This window comes from Miscanthus floridulus, chromosome 17, assembly GCF_019320115.1.
Source record: "Miscanthus floridulus cultivar M001 chromosome 17, ASM1932011v1, whole genome shotgun sequence".
In the NCBI taxonomy this organism is placed as follows: domain Eukaryota; kingdom Viridiplantae; phylum Streptophyta; class Magnoliopsida; order Poales; family Poaceae; genus Miscanthus; species Miscanthus floridulus.
This window is the reverse complement of record NC_089596.1, coordinates 111891925-111907766: the sequence shown is the minus strand read 5'-3', so window position 1 is coordinate 111907766 and position 15842 is coordinate 111891925. Positions and strand designations below refer to the sequence as shown.

The window sequence follows — 15842 nt, the reverse complement described above, 5'->3', positions numbered from 1 at the left end:
AAGACTTTACATGTACCGCTCAAACAATGAGTAAGAAGATATATAGATTATATACTCCCTCTGTTCTAGATACTAAAAGGGTGAGATGAAAGACTTTTTATGCATCTTTCAAACGAGAGGTAAAAAGATATATGTTATTATACTCGCTCCATTATAGAATAATGCTTGATGTCTTTTTTTATAAATAGTGCTCAATAGAAATTACTCATGTACTTCTATTTATTTAGTGTGGTTCACGCTTATTAAGACTAAGCGGCTAATTAAAAGGAAGGCATGCAGATATACAGATCACAATCTCAGGCTGATATGGGTACAACCTAGTGTCCAAGAGCTAAAACATCAAAATAAACTTCAAAAATTTTTGGATTCCAAGACATTAATTTTTCAAGGATGGAGTGAAGAGCTACGAGACATAATTTTTAACGAAGAAAACCGTTGAAGCCAAACAAGTTACCTTCAGTTCACGCATACTACCTCCATCCTATAAAGAATGTAATTCAGGTTTAGTCTAAGTCAAACTATTTTAAGTTTGTACTATTAAAATGTATTGCATAATTAATCTGATGATACTTGTTTAGTTTGCTAAATATAAATATTTTCTATATAAATTTAATCAAACTTAACATGTTGACTTAGAACAATTTAGATTTTTTTTCTAGGACCAAGGGAGTAACAATGCTATTTGTTTTTGGTCAAGATCCTTATCTGATGTGAACTTTTATTGAATACAACAAAGTACAATCTGTTAAAAGAACGGTGGAGACGTGCGAAAAAATAGTGGACTGACTACATAAAACGGCCCACAAGGGCGCTTAAATGTTCATGGCGTCTTCACCTAAAATGATGTACAATTCTATGGTTCTTCTGTCCAGCAAAAGGTACACTTATCACGCTATCATACACTTTTTCCCTTTCGGGCTTTGTTCGGTTGTTCCCCACTCCAAGGGGGTTAAAGGGGATTGGGAGGCTAGGGATTTAAACCCTCTCAATCCCTCCAACCCCCTTGGATTGATATGCAGCCGGACAAGGCTTCAAAAATGTGTTACAATAATCCATACATCTGATTCATGAATCAAGGGTACTTAGATTCTCCTGAACTGATTGCATTAAGATCTATAGTGAAGAAAACAATGAGCAGGATGTAGAAGTGATGATGGGGAGGAGCTCATTCTCATGAATCTACCGTGGGCTAGCTTCTGCTGGTTTCTCTTGAGGGCTCCCGCTATCCAGCAACTCAACATCGCCAACTCCAACAGGTGGTCCAATGCTGCAACGAGCAGTGTTGTGCATTGCAACGGCATCCTTCAGCTTCTGAATCTACAAATGCAAAATGGGATTACTAGGTACAAAAATGTTCAGAAGTAATACAATCAGACTGATTTCCAGCTCAACCATTGCAGCTTGTTCAGAAATTTGAAATGGAAAAGTGCAGTTCATATTTTAGCACAATCTCGGAAATAGAAAACATAGGGGAGGGATGGCATGAAAGAAAACTTGAACTAAACACAACAACAACAACAACAACAAAGCCTTTAAGTCCCAACAAGTTGGGGTAGGCTAGAGTTGAAACCCAGCAGAAGCAATCAAGGTTCAGGCACGTAAATAACTGTTTTCCAAGCACTCCTATCTAAGGCTAAGTCTTTGGGTATATTCCATCCTTTCAAGTCTCCTTCAACTGTGATTCACAAAAGGGATCAAATGTATAAAGGGATCACTTATCTCATTCAATATCATGCAGCAACAGGTGAGGCACTCACACCCATACCTTAGCTAAGGAACAGGAGAAAGCCACCAGTAGCCCATCAGCTCCGCGGTAAAAATGGAAGAAAGGAAGGACTTTGACATTCAGTCGTTTGCACATAGGTTTGTTTTCATCAAAGTTCACTTTTAGAAACAATATATCAGGATTCTCCAAAGCTGTCCGGCAGAGCTGGTATCATTGAAACAGCATCAGCTTTACGACAGATTTCAGGAAATATATAAATATAAACTACAAACGCTACTCCAGGACAATCAGATGGCAGTGTAAATAGATCTACAGTGTCAGAATAACAAGTAGGTAAAGGCAAACATTCAAGAGATTAAAACATCTCTATTATGGGTTTACTATACAAGCAACTAAAACATCTCCAATATGGATTTACTCAAAGTGCACAAATATTTAGCATGAGCAAACACTTTAAGTGGCTAACTGGCTATCCCGTAGGTGCTGTTTGGTTAGTGCAGTGTCAACGCAAACGTAAGTGGGAATGAATAACGCTGCGAACTCAAAAAAAGTAAGCAAATACGTTCGATTGTTTGGTTCACGTGAGATAAAGCTACCAGCGACGTAAGCGTTTGCAGACGCTTGTGGGTGGTAAACACACAGTATAGCGTGGGATCAGATCATGCCGTCCACTCAATGCTGTGACAATCAAGAACAAATAGTCATTGCTCCGCATTGATATTTTGTTTGATCAGTTGTCTAAGGCAAAGGTATTCTCCAAAATTGATTTGAGATCTGGTTATCATCAGATAAAAATTAGACCGGAGGATGTGCCTAAGACCGCTTTCTCAACCAGATATGGGTTGTATGAGTATCTTGTTATGTCTTTCGGTCTGACCAATGCTCCTGCATACTTCGTATATCTGATGAACTCCGTATTTAAGCCTGGGCGTTCGGGTTACCCGATTTTTTCGGGTCGGGTAATTCGGGTAATTCAAAATTCGGGTAATAAAAATTGCTATCCGATATTACCCCCGAAAAAACATTACCCGCAAATTCGGGTACCCGATAATTCGGGTTCGGGTATTACCCGATATACCCAAATTTACAGAAAACAACAAACTACACTAAATTTCAGTAGCGATCTATACATAATTTCAGCAGCAATTTGTATAGAATTTCAATAGCAATTTGTAGAGAATAATATATTACCGTCACTCATTCAAATAGAGAGAATATATTCTAATAAAGTGATAAGTTAAATGGTTCAGCTAACAACACATGATGAATACAAAGACAAAACAAATCTTTGGGTAGTTCGGGTAGTTTGGGTACCGGGGGATATTACCCGAATTACCAAAACTAATTTCGGGTAATCAAAATCGCTATCCGAATTTAGGATCGGGTACCTCGGGTTCGGGTAATTCGGGTCCGGGTTCGGGTAATTCAGGTACGGGTAATGGGTATCGGGTATTTTGCCCAGGCTTATCCGTATTCATGGAAGAACTGGACAAGTTTGTAGTTGTCTTCATTGATGACATCTTGATCTTTTCCACAAATGCTGAAGAACACGCCGAGCATCTGAGAGTTGTTTTATCCAGGCTATGAGAACATAAGCTTTATGCTAAGTTCAGTAAATGTGACTTTTGGCTCAAGAAGGTACCTTTCTTGGGTCATGTGTTGTCTGAGGAAGGAATTTCGGTTGATCCGTCTAAGGTGCAAGAAGTCATAGATTGGAAAGCACCAACTTCAGTGCATGAAGTTAGAAGTTTTCTTGGTTTGGCAGGATATTATCGTCGATTCATCTCGGATTTCTCTAAGGTAGCCAAGCCCATGACCAGGTTGCTTCAAAAAGATGTAAAATTTGTTTGGACTCCAGAGTGTGAGACTGTTTTTTGCACTTTGCGAACCTTGTTGACCTCAGCTCCTGTTTTGGCACAACCTGATATCGAGAAACCTTTTGATGTGTTTTGTGATGCATCAGGTACCGGTTTAGGATGTGTCCTTATGCAGGAAGGCCGGGTTATTGCTTATGCCTCACGTCAGCTAAGGAAGCATGAAGTCAATTATCCAACTTATGATCTTGAGTTAACTGCTGTTGTTCATGCTTTGAAGATTTGGAGGCATTACCTGCTCGATAACGTGTGTCATATCTATACCGATCATAAAAGTCTCAAGTATATCTTCACTCAACTAGAATTGAATATGAGACAGAGAAGATGGCTAGAGTTGATTAAAGATTATAACTTAGAAGTCCATTATCATCCAGGTAAAGCAAATGTTGTTGCCGATGCTTTGAGTAGAAAATCTCATTGCAATTCTCTCTTGGAATCAGATTATCATTTGGCACATCTGTTACATCCTGCAGTGTTGCACAGTATTACTCTTAGTTGCTCTCTGGAAAGTAAAATCATCGAGCTTCAGAAAACCGATGTGGGTGTTTTCCACATAAAAAGGAAGATAAAGGAACAAGAAACAAAACACTTTCGTGCTGATGAGAAGGGTGTTCTATAGTTTAAGAGCAGACTTGTAGTACCAAAGGACAAAGAGCTTAGAAACCAAATCTTAGAAGAAGGTCACTCATCCAAGTTATCTATCCACCCGGGAAGTAGCAAAATGTATCAAGATTTGAAATCTCGCTTTTGGTGGACCAAGATGAAGAAAGAAATTGCAGCTTATGTTGCAAGGTATGACAATTGCTGTAGAGTCAAAGCAATTCACTTGAAGCCTGCGGGACTTCTTCAACCATTGTCTATACCAGGATGAAAATAGGAAGAGATTAGTATGAATTTTATTGTTGGACTTTCCCCTACCCAAAAGAATTTTAATTCCATATGGGTAATAGTGGATCGTTTAACGAAGTCTGCTCATTTCATACCAGTTAGAATTGACTATCGACCAAGTGACAATGCTGAGTTATATTTTAATCAGATAGTACGTCTCCATAGTGTTCCTAGGACCATTGTATCTGACAGAGGACTTCAGTTCACTGCTCGTTTTTTGGAACATTTGCACAAGATGTTAGGCACCAACTTAGTCAGAAGTTCTGTTTATCATCCACAAACCTCCGGACAGACGGAGCGGGTGAATCAAATATTGGAAGACATGTTAAGAGCTTGTGTCATATCTTCCAAAGGTTCATGGGATAAGTGGTTACCCTTGGCTGAATTTTCCTATAATAATAGTTATCAAGAAAGCATCAAGATGGCTCCGTTCGAAGCGTTGTATGGCCGTAAGTGTAGAACTCCTTTGAACTGGGTTGAATCTGGAGAAAGGAGATACTACGGCATTGATTTCGTCGAAGAGGCCAAACAGCAAGTCCGTACTATCCGGAAACATATGGAAGCCGCTCAAGCTAGGCAGAAAAGCTACGCGGATAAAAGAAGGAAACCCATTGAGTTTGAAGTAGGTGATCACGTTTATCTGAAAGTATCACCGATGAAAGGGGTGCAGCGATTCGGAGTAAAGAGGAAGTTTGTACCTAGGTATGTAGGCCCATATCCGATCATAGAGAAGAGTGGGAATGTAGCTTACAAGATAGAGTTACCTTATGAGATGAGAGCTATCTTCAATGTTTTTCATGTCTCTCAATTGAAGAAATGTCTACGTGTTCCCGAATAAAGAGTTTCACTCAGAAATATCAAGTTGAAATCAGTTCTATCCTATGAAGAAAGGCCAGTGCAGGTTATTGATACAAGAGAGAGAGTAACCCGGAACCATGTGGTCAAGTTTTACAAGGTTATGTGGAGTAATCAGGGTAGTGAGAGCGATGCAACGTGGGAACGGAAAGATTATTTGAAGGATGTATACCCTACCTTTTATTCAAAATGGTACGCTTTTTAAATCTCGGGGCGAGATTTTTATAAGGGGAGAGGGCTGTAACACCCTAGGTATTAGGCTTGCATAATTACACTTGCATTTCACAAACAGGAGCATCATTCATACATGCATGAGCTTTGATGGTTTGAAACATGCTTTTGAAACATTGCAACATATGTTTATATCCCATGTGTGTTTGTTTTATGAAATGGATAGTGCGCAACACTCAAGTGCAACATGTTCAACTCACTCTTGAAACATGTCACATACTTTAGTGAAACATGGTTAGTTAGTACTATGCAACAAACTCATGAAACCTATGAAACATGGCTTTGAAACATAAGTAGCAATTCACTTGTTTTCCTTTGTTTCAATACATGTGATGCTTGATTTTGGTATGATCAATGTGTGGTGTGGTTAATTATCACCTAAAACACCTTAACTACACTTAGGGTACATAGTGGAACACTGTTCATGTTAACTAAATTGACTAATTATGCCACTAAGTGAGGTTTGACCAAATTAGAAACCCTGGAACCAATTTATTTGACCTTTTAAAAAGTGTTACTTAGAAGCTTTGCATGTCTGTGAAACCTAAAGCAAAGTTGTAGCAAATTATATAAGAAACAAAAGTTATTTATGACCATCTCATAAAAATGTGCAGAACATGCTCAAGAAGGGCCCACAAGTCAGTTTTGAGGTCTAGTTGGAGACTGAAAAATTTCTAAGTCACAAATCAAATTTCAGTTTCATGTGCTCAACTTTGGCGTGATTTTACTCTGCAGCGGTTGAGAATTAGGCCTTGGTCTTTTAATAGAAATTGAAGATGGGAGGTAGGGCTACAACTTTCATCTTGACTGTTTTCGCTGATGACCAACGGATTAGGAGGGGGAAGGCCACCAAGTCACGCTGTCAGGCTCGGAATGTAACTCTGAATCGGCGCTACAGTACCCAACCGGCAGCAGAACTTCACCGCCGCGTGGCGCCGCGCGGCGCTAGCCGCCTGCCTGTTGAGGCCACGTCGGGCCAGAGTGTCAATTGAAGCCTCCACGCGCGCCCGTGAGCCTCCCAGCGCCACTTTGCTTTTCCTGCTTCTCCTTCGCTCGCCACAGCAGCCGCAGCGGACCACCACCGTTGCCCTTGCTCCGCCACGCTCGTGCAAGCTTGCCGCGGCACCACTGCCAGAAAGATCCCGCACAAAGCTCCGCTAGCACCCCACAAACTTCGTCGTCACTCTCGCTGAGCCAAACGAGCCTTAGGTGAGGGCCTTTGGCCATTTCCGACGCCGTCGCCATGACCGTACCTCGCCGGAGTTGGAGCTTACCGTGGCCAGCTCAACACTGCCCTTCTTCTCTTTCCCTAGCTCCCGCCTAGCCTTCTCCATCGCGCGTTGATGCTCTGGTGATGGTGCTACCGCCAATGCCGGTCCAGCCGAGCCGGAACACGGCCGAGCCGCCGTGCGCCATGGCCGACGTGCCTAGAGTCCGCTAGAGCTTAGGGTTAGGAGTTTAATCGACGCAGGAGGTCGAGGTAGTCACGCTGGTGCCGTCCTCGTCGCCGGAGATGCCGCCGTCGGCGAGCTCCGCCGGTTCCGCGCCGTCCCAAGTCGCCGTGCTCTGTTTCGTCTCGCTGTCATGCGGGCCCGGCTAACCGTTGGGCCCCGCCTGTCAGTCACTATGTTATAGAAAGCTAGCTCACTTATTCCAGTTTTGAGGCTATTTTGTAAAATCCATATCTAGAGTTTGGTAGATTCAAATTGGGTGATTCTAATTTTGTTAGACTCTTGGTGAAGTGTAGTATTTAGGAAAAATATAACATGAACACTTGTAGTAAAGTTTCTGGAAGAATTAAATTGCAACTTAAAATGTGTTTTTAAATAAAGGCAAACTTGTTTAATTCATATCTAAAGTTCCAGTGCTCCAAAAATTATGAAATTTGTATGGTGAGCTGTTATTGATGAGCAGAAGCTCTGGTAAAAATTTGAGGGTCAGTGCATGAATGGTTTTTGAGTTATTAATTTCCCTTTTATGATTAGATGATCCTTGTGTGAATTTTAATAATTATTACATGAATCCCATGCTCATGAAATTTGTTGGAGGTTGTCCTATTACCTTAAGGATGCTAAGAAAAATATAAAATCTGTTGCTTGACACTTTTCACTAGGGTTTTCTATTTATGCTATTTTAAGCCCTGCTGGCTTGTTATTTTTATGTAGGATGTCATACTTGTTCAAATGTTGTGATATTTATACAGTAGCCTATTGGAGACATGTATAAGCTACTGTAATTTTTGTTGAATTTTCTGTACACTTTAGATATGTGTTTATTATTTAACCTAATTATCTAAATAAATTAATAAAGGCATGAAAATAATTTATTTAGGAATGACCACTATGTTTTCTAGTGTTCATTTGATGTATGTTAACTTTTGGTAACATTGGTAGTACTCATGGTGTTATTCTTGTATGTAATGAAATATTATTTTCACTATAATTCATTTATAGTGAATTTCTGAATAGATTTTTGAGTTAAGCAAATTAACTGGTGAATTTGATGTTTGCTGTGAATTTGATCAATAACAAACTTGTAGGGAACTTGTTTATCTAGCTTGTGTCAAAATTTCAAGACATTTGGCCTAGTAGTGTGAGAGTTATATCAGTTGAAAGTCAGCACTCCCAACTGCCTACTCTCTGGAATTCACAGACAGTTTTGTAAGATCAGTCTGTTTGACCTAGTTTGAGTTTGACTTTGGTGATTAAATAAAAGTTGTAGACAATTTTATAAGCTTTCCAGAAAGTCTTAAATCATGGTATTTGGACCTGTAGAACTCCAGTTATGGATCAAACTTGTAGCTGCTGTTTGCAGCCTGAAAACTGTGATTGCAATGAATAACTTGTTTGCTTGATATGAGTCGATGTGATGTGTTAGATGCTAGGCTAATCAAAATAACTTGTTAGTTGCAGGTGCTAGACCTCTTACTGAAGATGAACGACTTTATCTTAGGTTATTAGAGCTTGGTTAGTGTGCCGTTCTTGTTTTCTAAAAGAGATATGCTCCTACTTGGTAAAATAGATGTTAATTTTGTATCATCGTGCCTTTCATGCGTCCATTTATACATGGTTGTATATTTCATCATCACCTTACATCTCTTGTGCATACATGATTCTTATACTATGCATATGCATGCAATAGGTGTTTCGGAGGGAGTCACGCTTCTGTAATTCGAGCAAGTACTTCCGGAGAAGCAGCAGCAAGCTCAGGAGCAGGAGGCGCAGGCCCCAGAAGAAGGAGCCAACGAAGAAGTTCTTGAGTGTCCTGATCACCAACCTTCATCTTTTCTAAAAGGCAAGCCCTGGAGCATTTTAAGTCTCCTATGTTTTAAAAATGGTTACTTTGAGTATCTTATTTGTTGATGCATTAAATGATAGGAATTGGATGCAAACACTTATTGCACATATATCTATTCCTTGGCCAGTATACGTACCCTGAATCCTATTTAGGTCCAGGAGCGAATCAAAGCTTAGCCATGCTTAGACCGGTAAAAGTCAAGTGATTTCCTGTCACCTGCAAGTTAGGATGATGTCCGGTCACGGTTGGCTATATTTGCTATCGTGGAAGATAACCATGTGTTAATAATGAATTGTGACCGGGCAGGATGTCGATAGAGAAGCAACAAGGCAAGGAGGTCTTGGGTGTGGATCTATCCCCGTCTGTGTCGGTTAAGGACCGATTCGCTGTACGTCCTCATGTTATGTTGAACGCATGCCTATCACTTAGTTGGCCGGATAACTCGTTCCGACCGCGAAGCCGAGTAGCTCAACTCAGGCCGGAAGACCGAGAAGTGAAAGTGCACACCCTGACAGTAGTAAGGATGTGCGGGGAGCTATTGGCGTAAGTCCTAGGTGAGATTGACCACCTGGCAGAGTGGACTCCCTGAGGGTGCGGCGCTGCTCGGAGCCGCGATTCCTGAGTTGTACCAAATGTGACCTAAGGCTGCCTTCGCGCGGTATGCCTGGGTTTGTGTTAGGAATACCCCTCCAGCTGGATAGGAATCGATTCGAATCGCCGTCTCTCCCGGATAGTGAGAACTTGACTGAGCAGCGGCAACGTAGATGCACTTAATGAAACTTGATGGTTAAATCGATGTTGATGATGATACAACATTATACCGGATATGGTTACTAATGTTTGGAGTTAATCAATTGTTTGCTCTAGTACATGTGCTAATCTAGTTGACAGGTTAATATTGATAACTTGCTGCTTACTAATAATTTAAATTATGCTCTTATATCATTAAAGTTTTTATGCAAAATGGTTGTCAAGCAAGATCCACCGATAAAGCCTTGCATACTCCTTGGTGTCATTTATTTTTGGTTTACGACGGGTAAGTCTAGCTGAGTAGATTCTCGTACTCGGGGTTTATTCCCCCTTGTTGCAGATGGCGTGCTCTATAACGGCTACTGCAAGTATTGTCTCCACCCTGCGGGGGATGAAGACTAGATCATGGGCATGATCATCCATGTTATCTTATCTTGTTGCTTTTGCTGGATATGATTATGGAACTGGCTTGTATTTGAACTAAGTGTGTGTGATGGTCTCAAACTACTTTGCTTCCGCTATTTGTGAACTCGTTTTGTAATAATTATGTGAACTCTGATGTATGAGGTACTTGCAAATTACTTGTGAAATGGATGTAACATGTGGCTTGTTATGTTGAATTACTATGATCTTGGTTGTATGCAAGTTGGTTTGAAATCCTTCGTGGTTTCAGTTGACTACCGGGTTTATATAGGTTCAAGTATGACGGTTTGATCACTCCGGTGATTGCTTTCGTACTTGTACTCTTATAAATTGGTCGGTTCTGTTACAATTACTACTACTACCTCATCTTCTTCATGCGATCCCCTGAGGTTTTTACTTTTTACTGGGCTTCATCTCTAGCCTACCCATAACTTATTTAGGATAAAAGGCTTTGTTGTTGTTTTAGTAAACCTTGTCAGTTGCTAGTAGTCCTCCAAACTCCAAAGGTAGCTTAACCAATTCACAGTTATAAGTTATAGCCATAAACTACTTAGTCCAGGCTGGAATAGAACTCTCAAGTGCAGAGTAGTTCGATGGTAACAAGTTGATAGCCAGAGCATAGGTAACCAGTTCCAACATAAATTCACAGTATACCTAAGTTAGATGACCAATGAAAATGTGATGGAAGTACGATTGTAGCAAAGACAAAAGGTGTTAACTATCTTTCAGTTGCACTGAATTTTTTCAGGAAGCTTGTCAGCTGTTATTCCTTCTAAAACTTGAGAGAGCCTGTTAACTGTTCAGTTTTGCCAAAATGTTAACAAACTTGAGTTTCACATGACCTAAATGCAAATATCTATGCTCTTTCCTTTCTAAAAAGGTTCCAATACCTCCATGCGAGTATGCGACCAAACAAAGTTCTGAGCTCTCATTCTGCAAATTATTGGAAACCAGTTCCACTACTCTACACTGTAGTAAAAAAACCAGAATTGAGGATCGTATTAAGTAGTATTAGCCTAATGACAATCTTTAAAGTTGTCGCAATGGGAAATTCCAAGCACTTAACGTTCCCCCAGAAACTTGTTACAAATTACATTGATGCAGCCTTGCAGGCGTTTCTAGATTCCATAGTATTACTATCTAATCTGCATTCTCCGTCTATATTCCGTAGTATCATGCACTCGGACCCTCTCAAGTCATGATACAACCCTGGCAATCACATTTGTGTTCGTTTATTTTTTTCCATTTAAATAACTATAATACAGAGGAGCTTATCTGGACTGGAACCTATCAAAACTAAACTTATGCATTGCTAAAGGGTGTATAATTTGACGATAAGTCTTTCCTAATCTTAGCACACCAAAATTAATGCTTTGACATGCTTTTAAAGAGCTACAATGTTTCAAAAATAATATTCAATTTGTGCATCCTAAATGATATGTAGCAGATAACAATGTAAAGTCATAATTAACACATTAGGAATACAGCAGGTAACAATGTAAAGTCGTATTTAACACATTAGAAATATGACATGCTTCAGACAGAACCAATCAAGCATCCAGTAGTTATATTCATGATTAATGACATTACCCTTGGAAAGAGAGCCCTGCACGAACCGCACCAGGTTCCGTAGAACTCAACAATAACAAGCCTGTCTCCAGCATCTCTAAGTGCATCCAAGAACTCCACTGTGGAGTGGATGTCAATCATGTTTGGTCCAGCATTTTTCTCCCACCATTTCAGTTGCTCACCACTCTCTGGCTCTGCTGCATAAGTCTGGAATAATCAACACGACAAAACCATAACAATCAAACACCCTGCAGTGTAAACTAAGTAGCATAGTCCCACATGACTGAACACAGCACACAAGCCTTTCTTTAAAACATGCACGAGTTCAACCAAGCAAGAATAGCACAATTCAACTAAAATAAAGTGCAACTGAATATACCACACATCCTGGTGAACTACTTAGACATGGAGAGGGAAAAAGGTAGCACTTAACACACTGCTTAACACCAAAATGAAGTAATAAACCCAAATGAAACAAGCACCAATGCACTATGTAATTCGCATAGTACAGTGCTTACAGTTAGTCACTGGTATGCATTTCCTTTTCACATGGCACAGCAATAGAAACAATAGTAGATTCACAACTAAACACCAGGCACTCCCAAATCTAGAACGAGGGCACTGGAAACGAAGAGGTGTAATTCAACAAATTAGTGGACTTACCTTACGAACAACTGCTCAATGAGCAATGAAACTTTAAAGGCACAGAAGAAACCACGAAATTCACCTAGGATTTTACTCGCCCATAAATGGCATGGAATTGCAAGGGCTCCTCCGCGGTACAACAAGCGTATACCCTCTAATCTAGAGAGGCAATACAAAGCACTTCAGAAACGCCACAAAGGACTTACCTTGTGTCGAGTGAGCCGGCGAGGCCGGGGTTGCGGGTGAGCGGTCGCCAGGCGCGCCCGCCGCGGGGAGCCGGGCGACGAGAGCACCCAACGACACGAAGGGGACGAAGAGGCGGATGAAGAGGCGCCGGATGCAGCTGACGACGGCGCGAGGAAGCGGCGCGGAAGGAGGAGAGCGTCGGCCATCGGTGGGTTCACCGCTCCGGGCGCCCGCTAGACGGCCGCCGCTCTAGGCGCCGGCGCAGGGGACATCCGAGCGCGGGAAGGTGGCGCGCGCGAGCGCGGAGAAGCTACGGGTGAGGAGTCGGCTCCGGCCGCCTCTCCGCTTTGCTGCTTCGTCAGGGACGGGGAGGGTGTGGTGGAGATGGGGCTGGCTGACAGATCGCGTCGGGCGTCGCCGTGGATGGAAAGATTTGGGTAGCGGAAATTATGCTACACGAGAAAGCCCTGGAGACTGTCACCGGTGAGTGGGCCAGAGGTTGCATTTAGTGGATTCGATGCTCCCGAATTTGCAGATTTTGAACTACTATAAGCAAGACCTGCTGTCTCCAACTAGCTACCTATCTATTTATATCTATCTATCTATCGTAATGCTCTCTACCGAGCATACGTCCAGCAAGACAGGACGGACCCACCTGTCGTCGTACCTCGTGCCCGCGCCTCGTGCCTAGCACGCCCCACCTGGGCCTCGTGCCTCGCGTCGCACGCTACTTTCGCCTTGCATCACCCGCGCCTCACGCTACGCGTTGCTGCACCTCGCACCTCTCGTTCGGACTCGCGCTGCGCACAGCCAAGGTCCAGCCTCCGCGCCGTGGCATTGAGCTCTGCATCGGCGTCAAGCTCCGCATCAACAAGCACCCATTAGGGGGGCAACAAGTATATCAGTGTTGACGATTGTTAATGTCAAACATAAATCACCGGTCCTTTTTCCTTTTCTAATTATTCTCTAAGATAACCTTATAAATTTAATATAAAATTATGTAGTTAACCAAAAATTATGAAACTAATTTTGTTAAGTTCCTAAAACCATGATCTATCTGGTGGTATATTTTGTTAACATAGTTTTATAATATTTTTCAGAGTTACCTAATTAAGTCAAGATGCTTAAAATTGTAAAATATAAACTTATAGAAAATTTTATGATAAATTGGTGATAGTGTTGGCTCTGAAACTTTTATAGTAAATTCCTAACATTATTAGGTGCTCACTATAATTTTTATAGCTCCATAATAATTAGTTTGCTAGGTAACTAAATGAGCCCTAGTTAAAAAATATATGTTTAATCAATAAAATGTCAAAACACCTTGGAATTTTAGAACTAAAACATTTTTCCGAAGGCAAAGCCTTACTTTACAACGTGGATACGTAGACCAGTACGTTAGTCATTAAATCTAGCTCGTTAGCTTATGGAGCGTAATCATATATTTAAGAGTTGCGATTACCGTTGATTAATTACGTTTCTGCATTGCATCCACGTATATCATAATAGAAATAACAATGGATCATGGAGTCAACTGAAGTAGCGGAAAAGATGGTGCCTTGATGATCTTGTCACCATGATGGAATGCTAACTTTTGGTTATATCTTATCCAGGCAAGTCCTAGTGCATAACCCCTATTATTCTGTACTTTCTTTTATGCTTGTGCATTAAGTTCTGAGGAGTTGAATGAAACACACTTGCATATATATATCTTTATCCTATAAGTCCTACTAGTATGTTAGGATCATATAGATTACTATGCTATAGGGATCGGTAGAAGTCGAGTGATTACCTGTCACTCACCAGAGATATGAAAGATATTATTGTTGTTACTATATTACTATCACATGGAATATTTATGGAGTATAATTGGAGACCAGGTGCAATGGTACTTTGGATCTAGACTTGGTTAGGCATTCGAGCGAGGCTCGGATTGCACGTGTTCCGTTTGTGTCGATTGAGTCCATTGTTGTAGATAGTAATCAAGTCACAGACTCATTATCTTGAGCACATACTTGCTTATGGGAGCGGGAAGGCTCGTTACGCTCTTGTCGTGGGTTCTAGCTCTTTCCGGACCGACTGATTGGAGGCGGAGAAAGGTGCAGGTCTGATTGCTCACCACCTGCTTGAAAGTAGCATATGTGCTTATATAGAATGATTAGTTAATAAACTAATGATGACTGCTAATAAAATTGAATGTAAGGATGCACGCTTGGTAATGCTTCCTGTAGATGCAATAACCCACAAGCCAGATAGCCTTGCATATCCTCGGAGTCTTTTATTTTTCCCTGTCGGGTAAGTTTTGCTGAATACAATCGAGTACTCAGGGTTTATTCACCCTATTGCAGGTGATCAGAGGATACATAGAACTGACTCTTGTATGTGGAAATCTCCTAGTGGGCTCAGAGAGGATTCCTTCTACACTACGCCCGTAGTGTTTATTTATAACCCTCACTAAATGTTATTTTTTAAAGAAAAGATGTAAAATCTGCTAGCATCTTCTGTATATAAATGTCCACTATATTAATGCTCCACCATGTCATTAAATTAAACCTGCTTTCTCTGTAACTCTAATAACATTGTTATATTCCGCTGTTACAATCAATTAAGGTAATATTGTACTACTGTAATAAAGTGATGTAAGAAATGACTTCAGAATATTATAAGCTTTATTCTCTTATTTATGATCCTGATGGAAAAATATGGATTTTTGAGTTCTCCCTTAGGGTGTGCTCGACGGAACTACGTAGTTTAGTGTCCTCTCTTGGGTACTTAGTGTCTAATGGAAGACAAGTACTCTTGAAGAGGCATTAGATTAGGCAGTTCTGCCACATAAGGCCACTAAGAAGGACCACTTCCCATTGCCATTCATCGATGAGATGTTAGAACGTCTCGCGAATCATTCCTTCTTTTGTTTCCTTGATGGGTATTCTGGGTATCATCAAATCCCAATCCACCCAAATGACCAAAGTAAGACTACTTTTGCATGCCCATATAGAACTTATGCATATCGACGAATGTCATTCAGGTTGTGCAATGCTTTGGCTTCTTTTCAATGGTGTATGATGTCTATTTTCTCCGACATGATCGAGAAAATCATGGAGGTATTCATGAATGACTTTACTATCTATGGAAAAACCTTCGTTGATTGTTTGGAGAATTTAGACAAAGTCTTACAACGGTGTGAAGAAAAGCACTTAGTCCTAAACTAGGAGAAATGTCATTTTATGGTTCATGAAGGAATTGTGCTAGGACACAAGGTGTCCGAACATGGGATAGAGGTGGATAGAGCAAAAATTGAAGTTATTGAACAACTTCCACCTCCCACGAATGTGAAAGGAATCCACAGCTTCCTAGGACATGCAGGGTTCTACAGGCGCTTTATCAAAGACTTTTCT

General features: G+C 40.9%; 1 protein-coding gene across 2 annotated transcripts; it reads right to left on the bottom strand.

Annotated features, from left to right (window-relative positions):
* Positions 1-714: 714 nt before the first annotated feature.
* On the bottom strand, positions 715-12875 carry LOC136517145 (thioredoxin-like 2, chloroplastic). Of its 2 annotated transcripts, none has more exons than XM_066510661.1 (4): positions 12465-12874; positions 11635-11820; positions 1766-1930; positions 715-1317 (listed from the first exon to the last, which is right to left on the bottom strand). In XM_066510661.1, exons 1-4 carry the CDS (start codon positions 12648-12650, stop codon positions 1180-1182), a joined length of 675 nt encoding a protein of 224 aa, XP_066366758.1. In that variant the 5' UTR covers positions 12651-12874; the 3' UTR covers positions 715-1179. The 2 variants fall into 2 exon arrangements, with proteins under 2 accessions (XP_066366758.1, XP_066366760.1); XM_066510663.1 differs by lacking the exon at positions 715-1317 and adding an exon at positions 1325-1675 and having other exon boundaries at positions 12465-12875.
* Between the last annotated feature and the right edge of the window lie 2967 nt (positions 12876-15842).

What these genes read in the sequence shown, in the direction of transcription:
- LOC136517145 (XM_066510661.1), bottom strand. Translation starts at nt 12,650, where the DNA reads ATGGCCGACGCTCTCCTCCTTCCGCGCCGCTTCCTCGCGCCGTCGTCA. An exon ending in GCAGGGCTCTCTTTCCAAGG is followed by an intron (nt 1,931 to 11,634) that starts GTAATGTCATTA and finishes CAATGATACCAG; the next exon opens with CTCTGCCGGACAGCTTTGGA. An exon ending in TCTCCTGTTCCTTAGCTAAG is followed by an intron (nt 1,318 to 1,765) that starts GTATGGGTGTGA and finishes TTGCATTTGTAG; the next exon opens with ATTCAGAAGCTGAAGGATGC.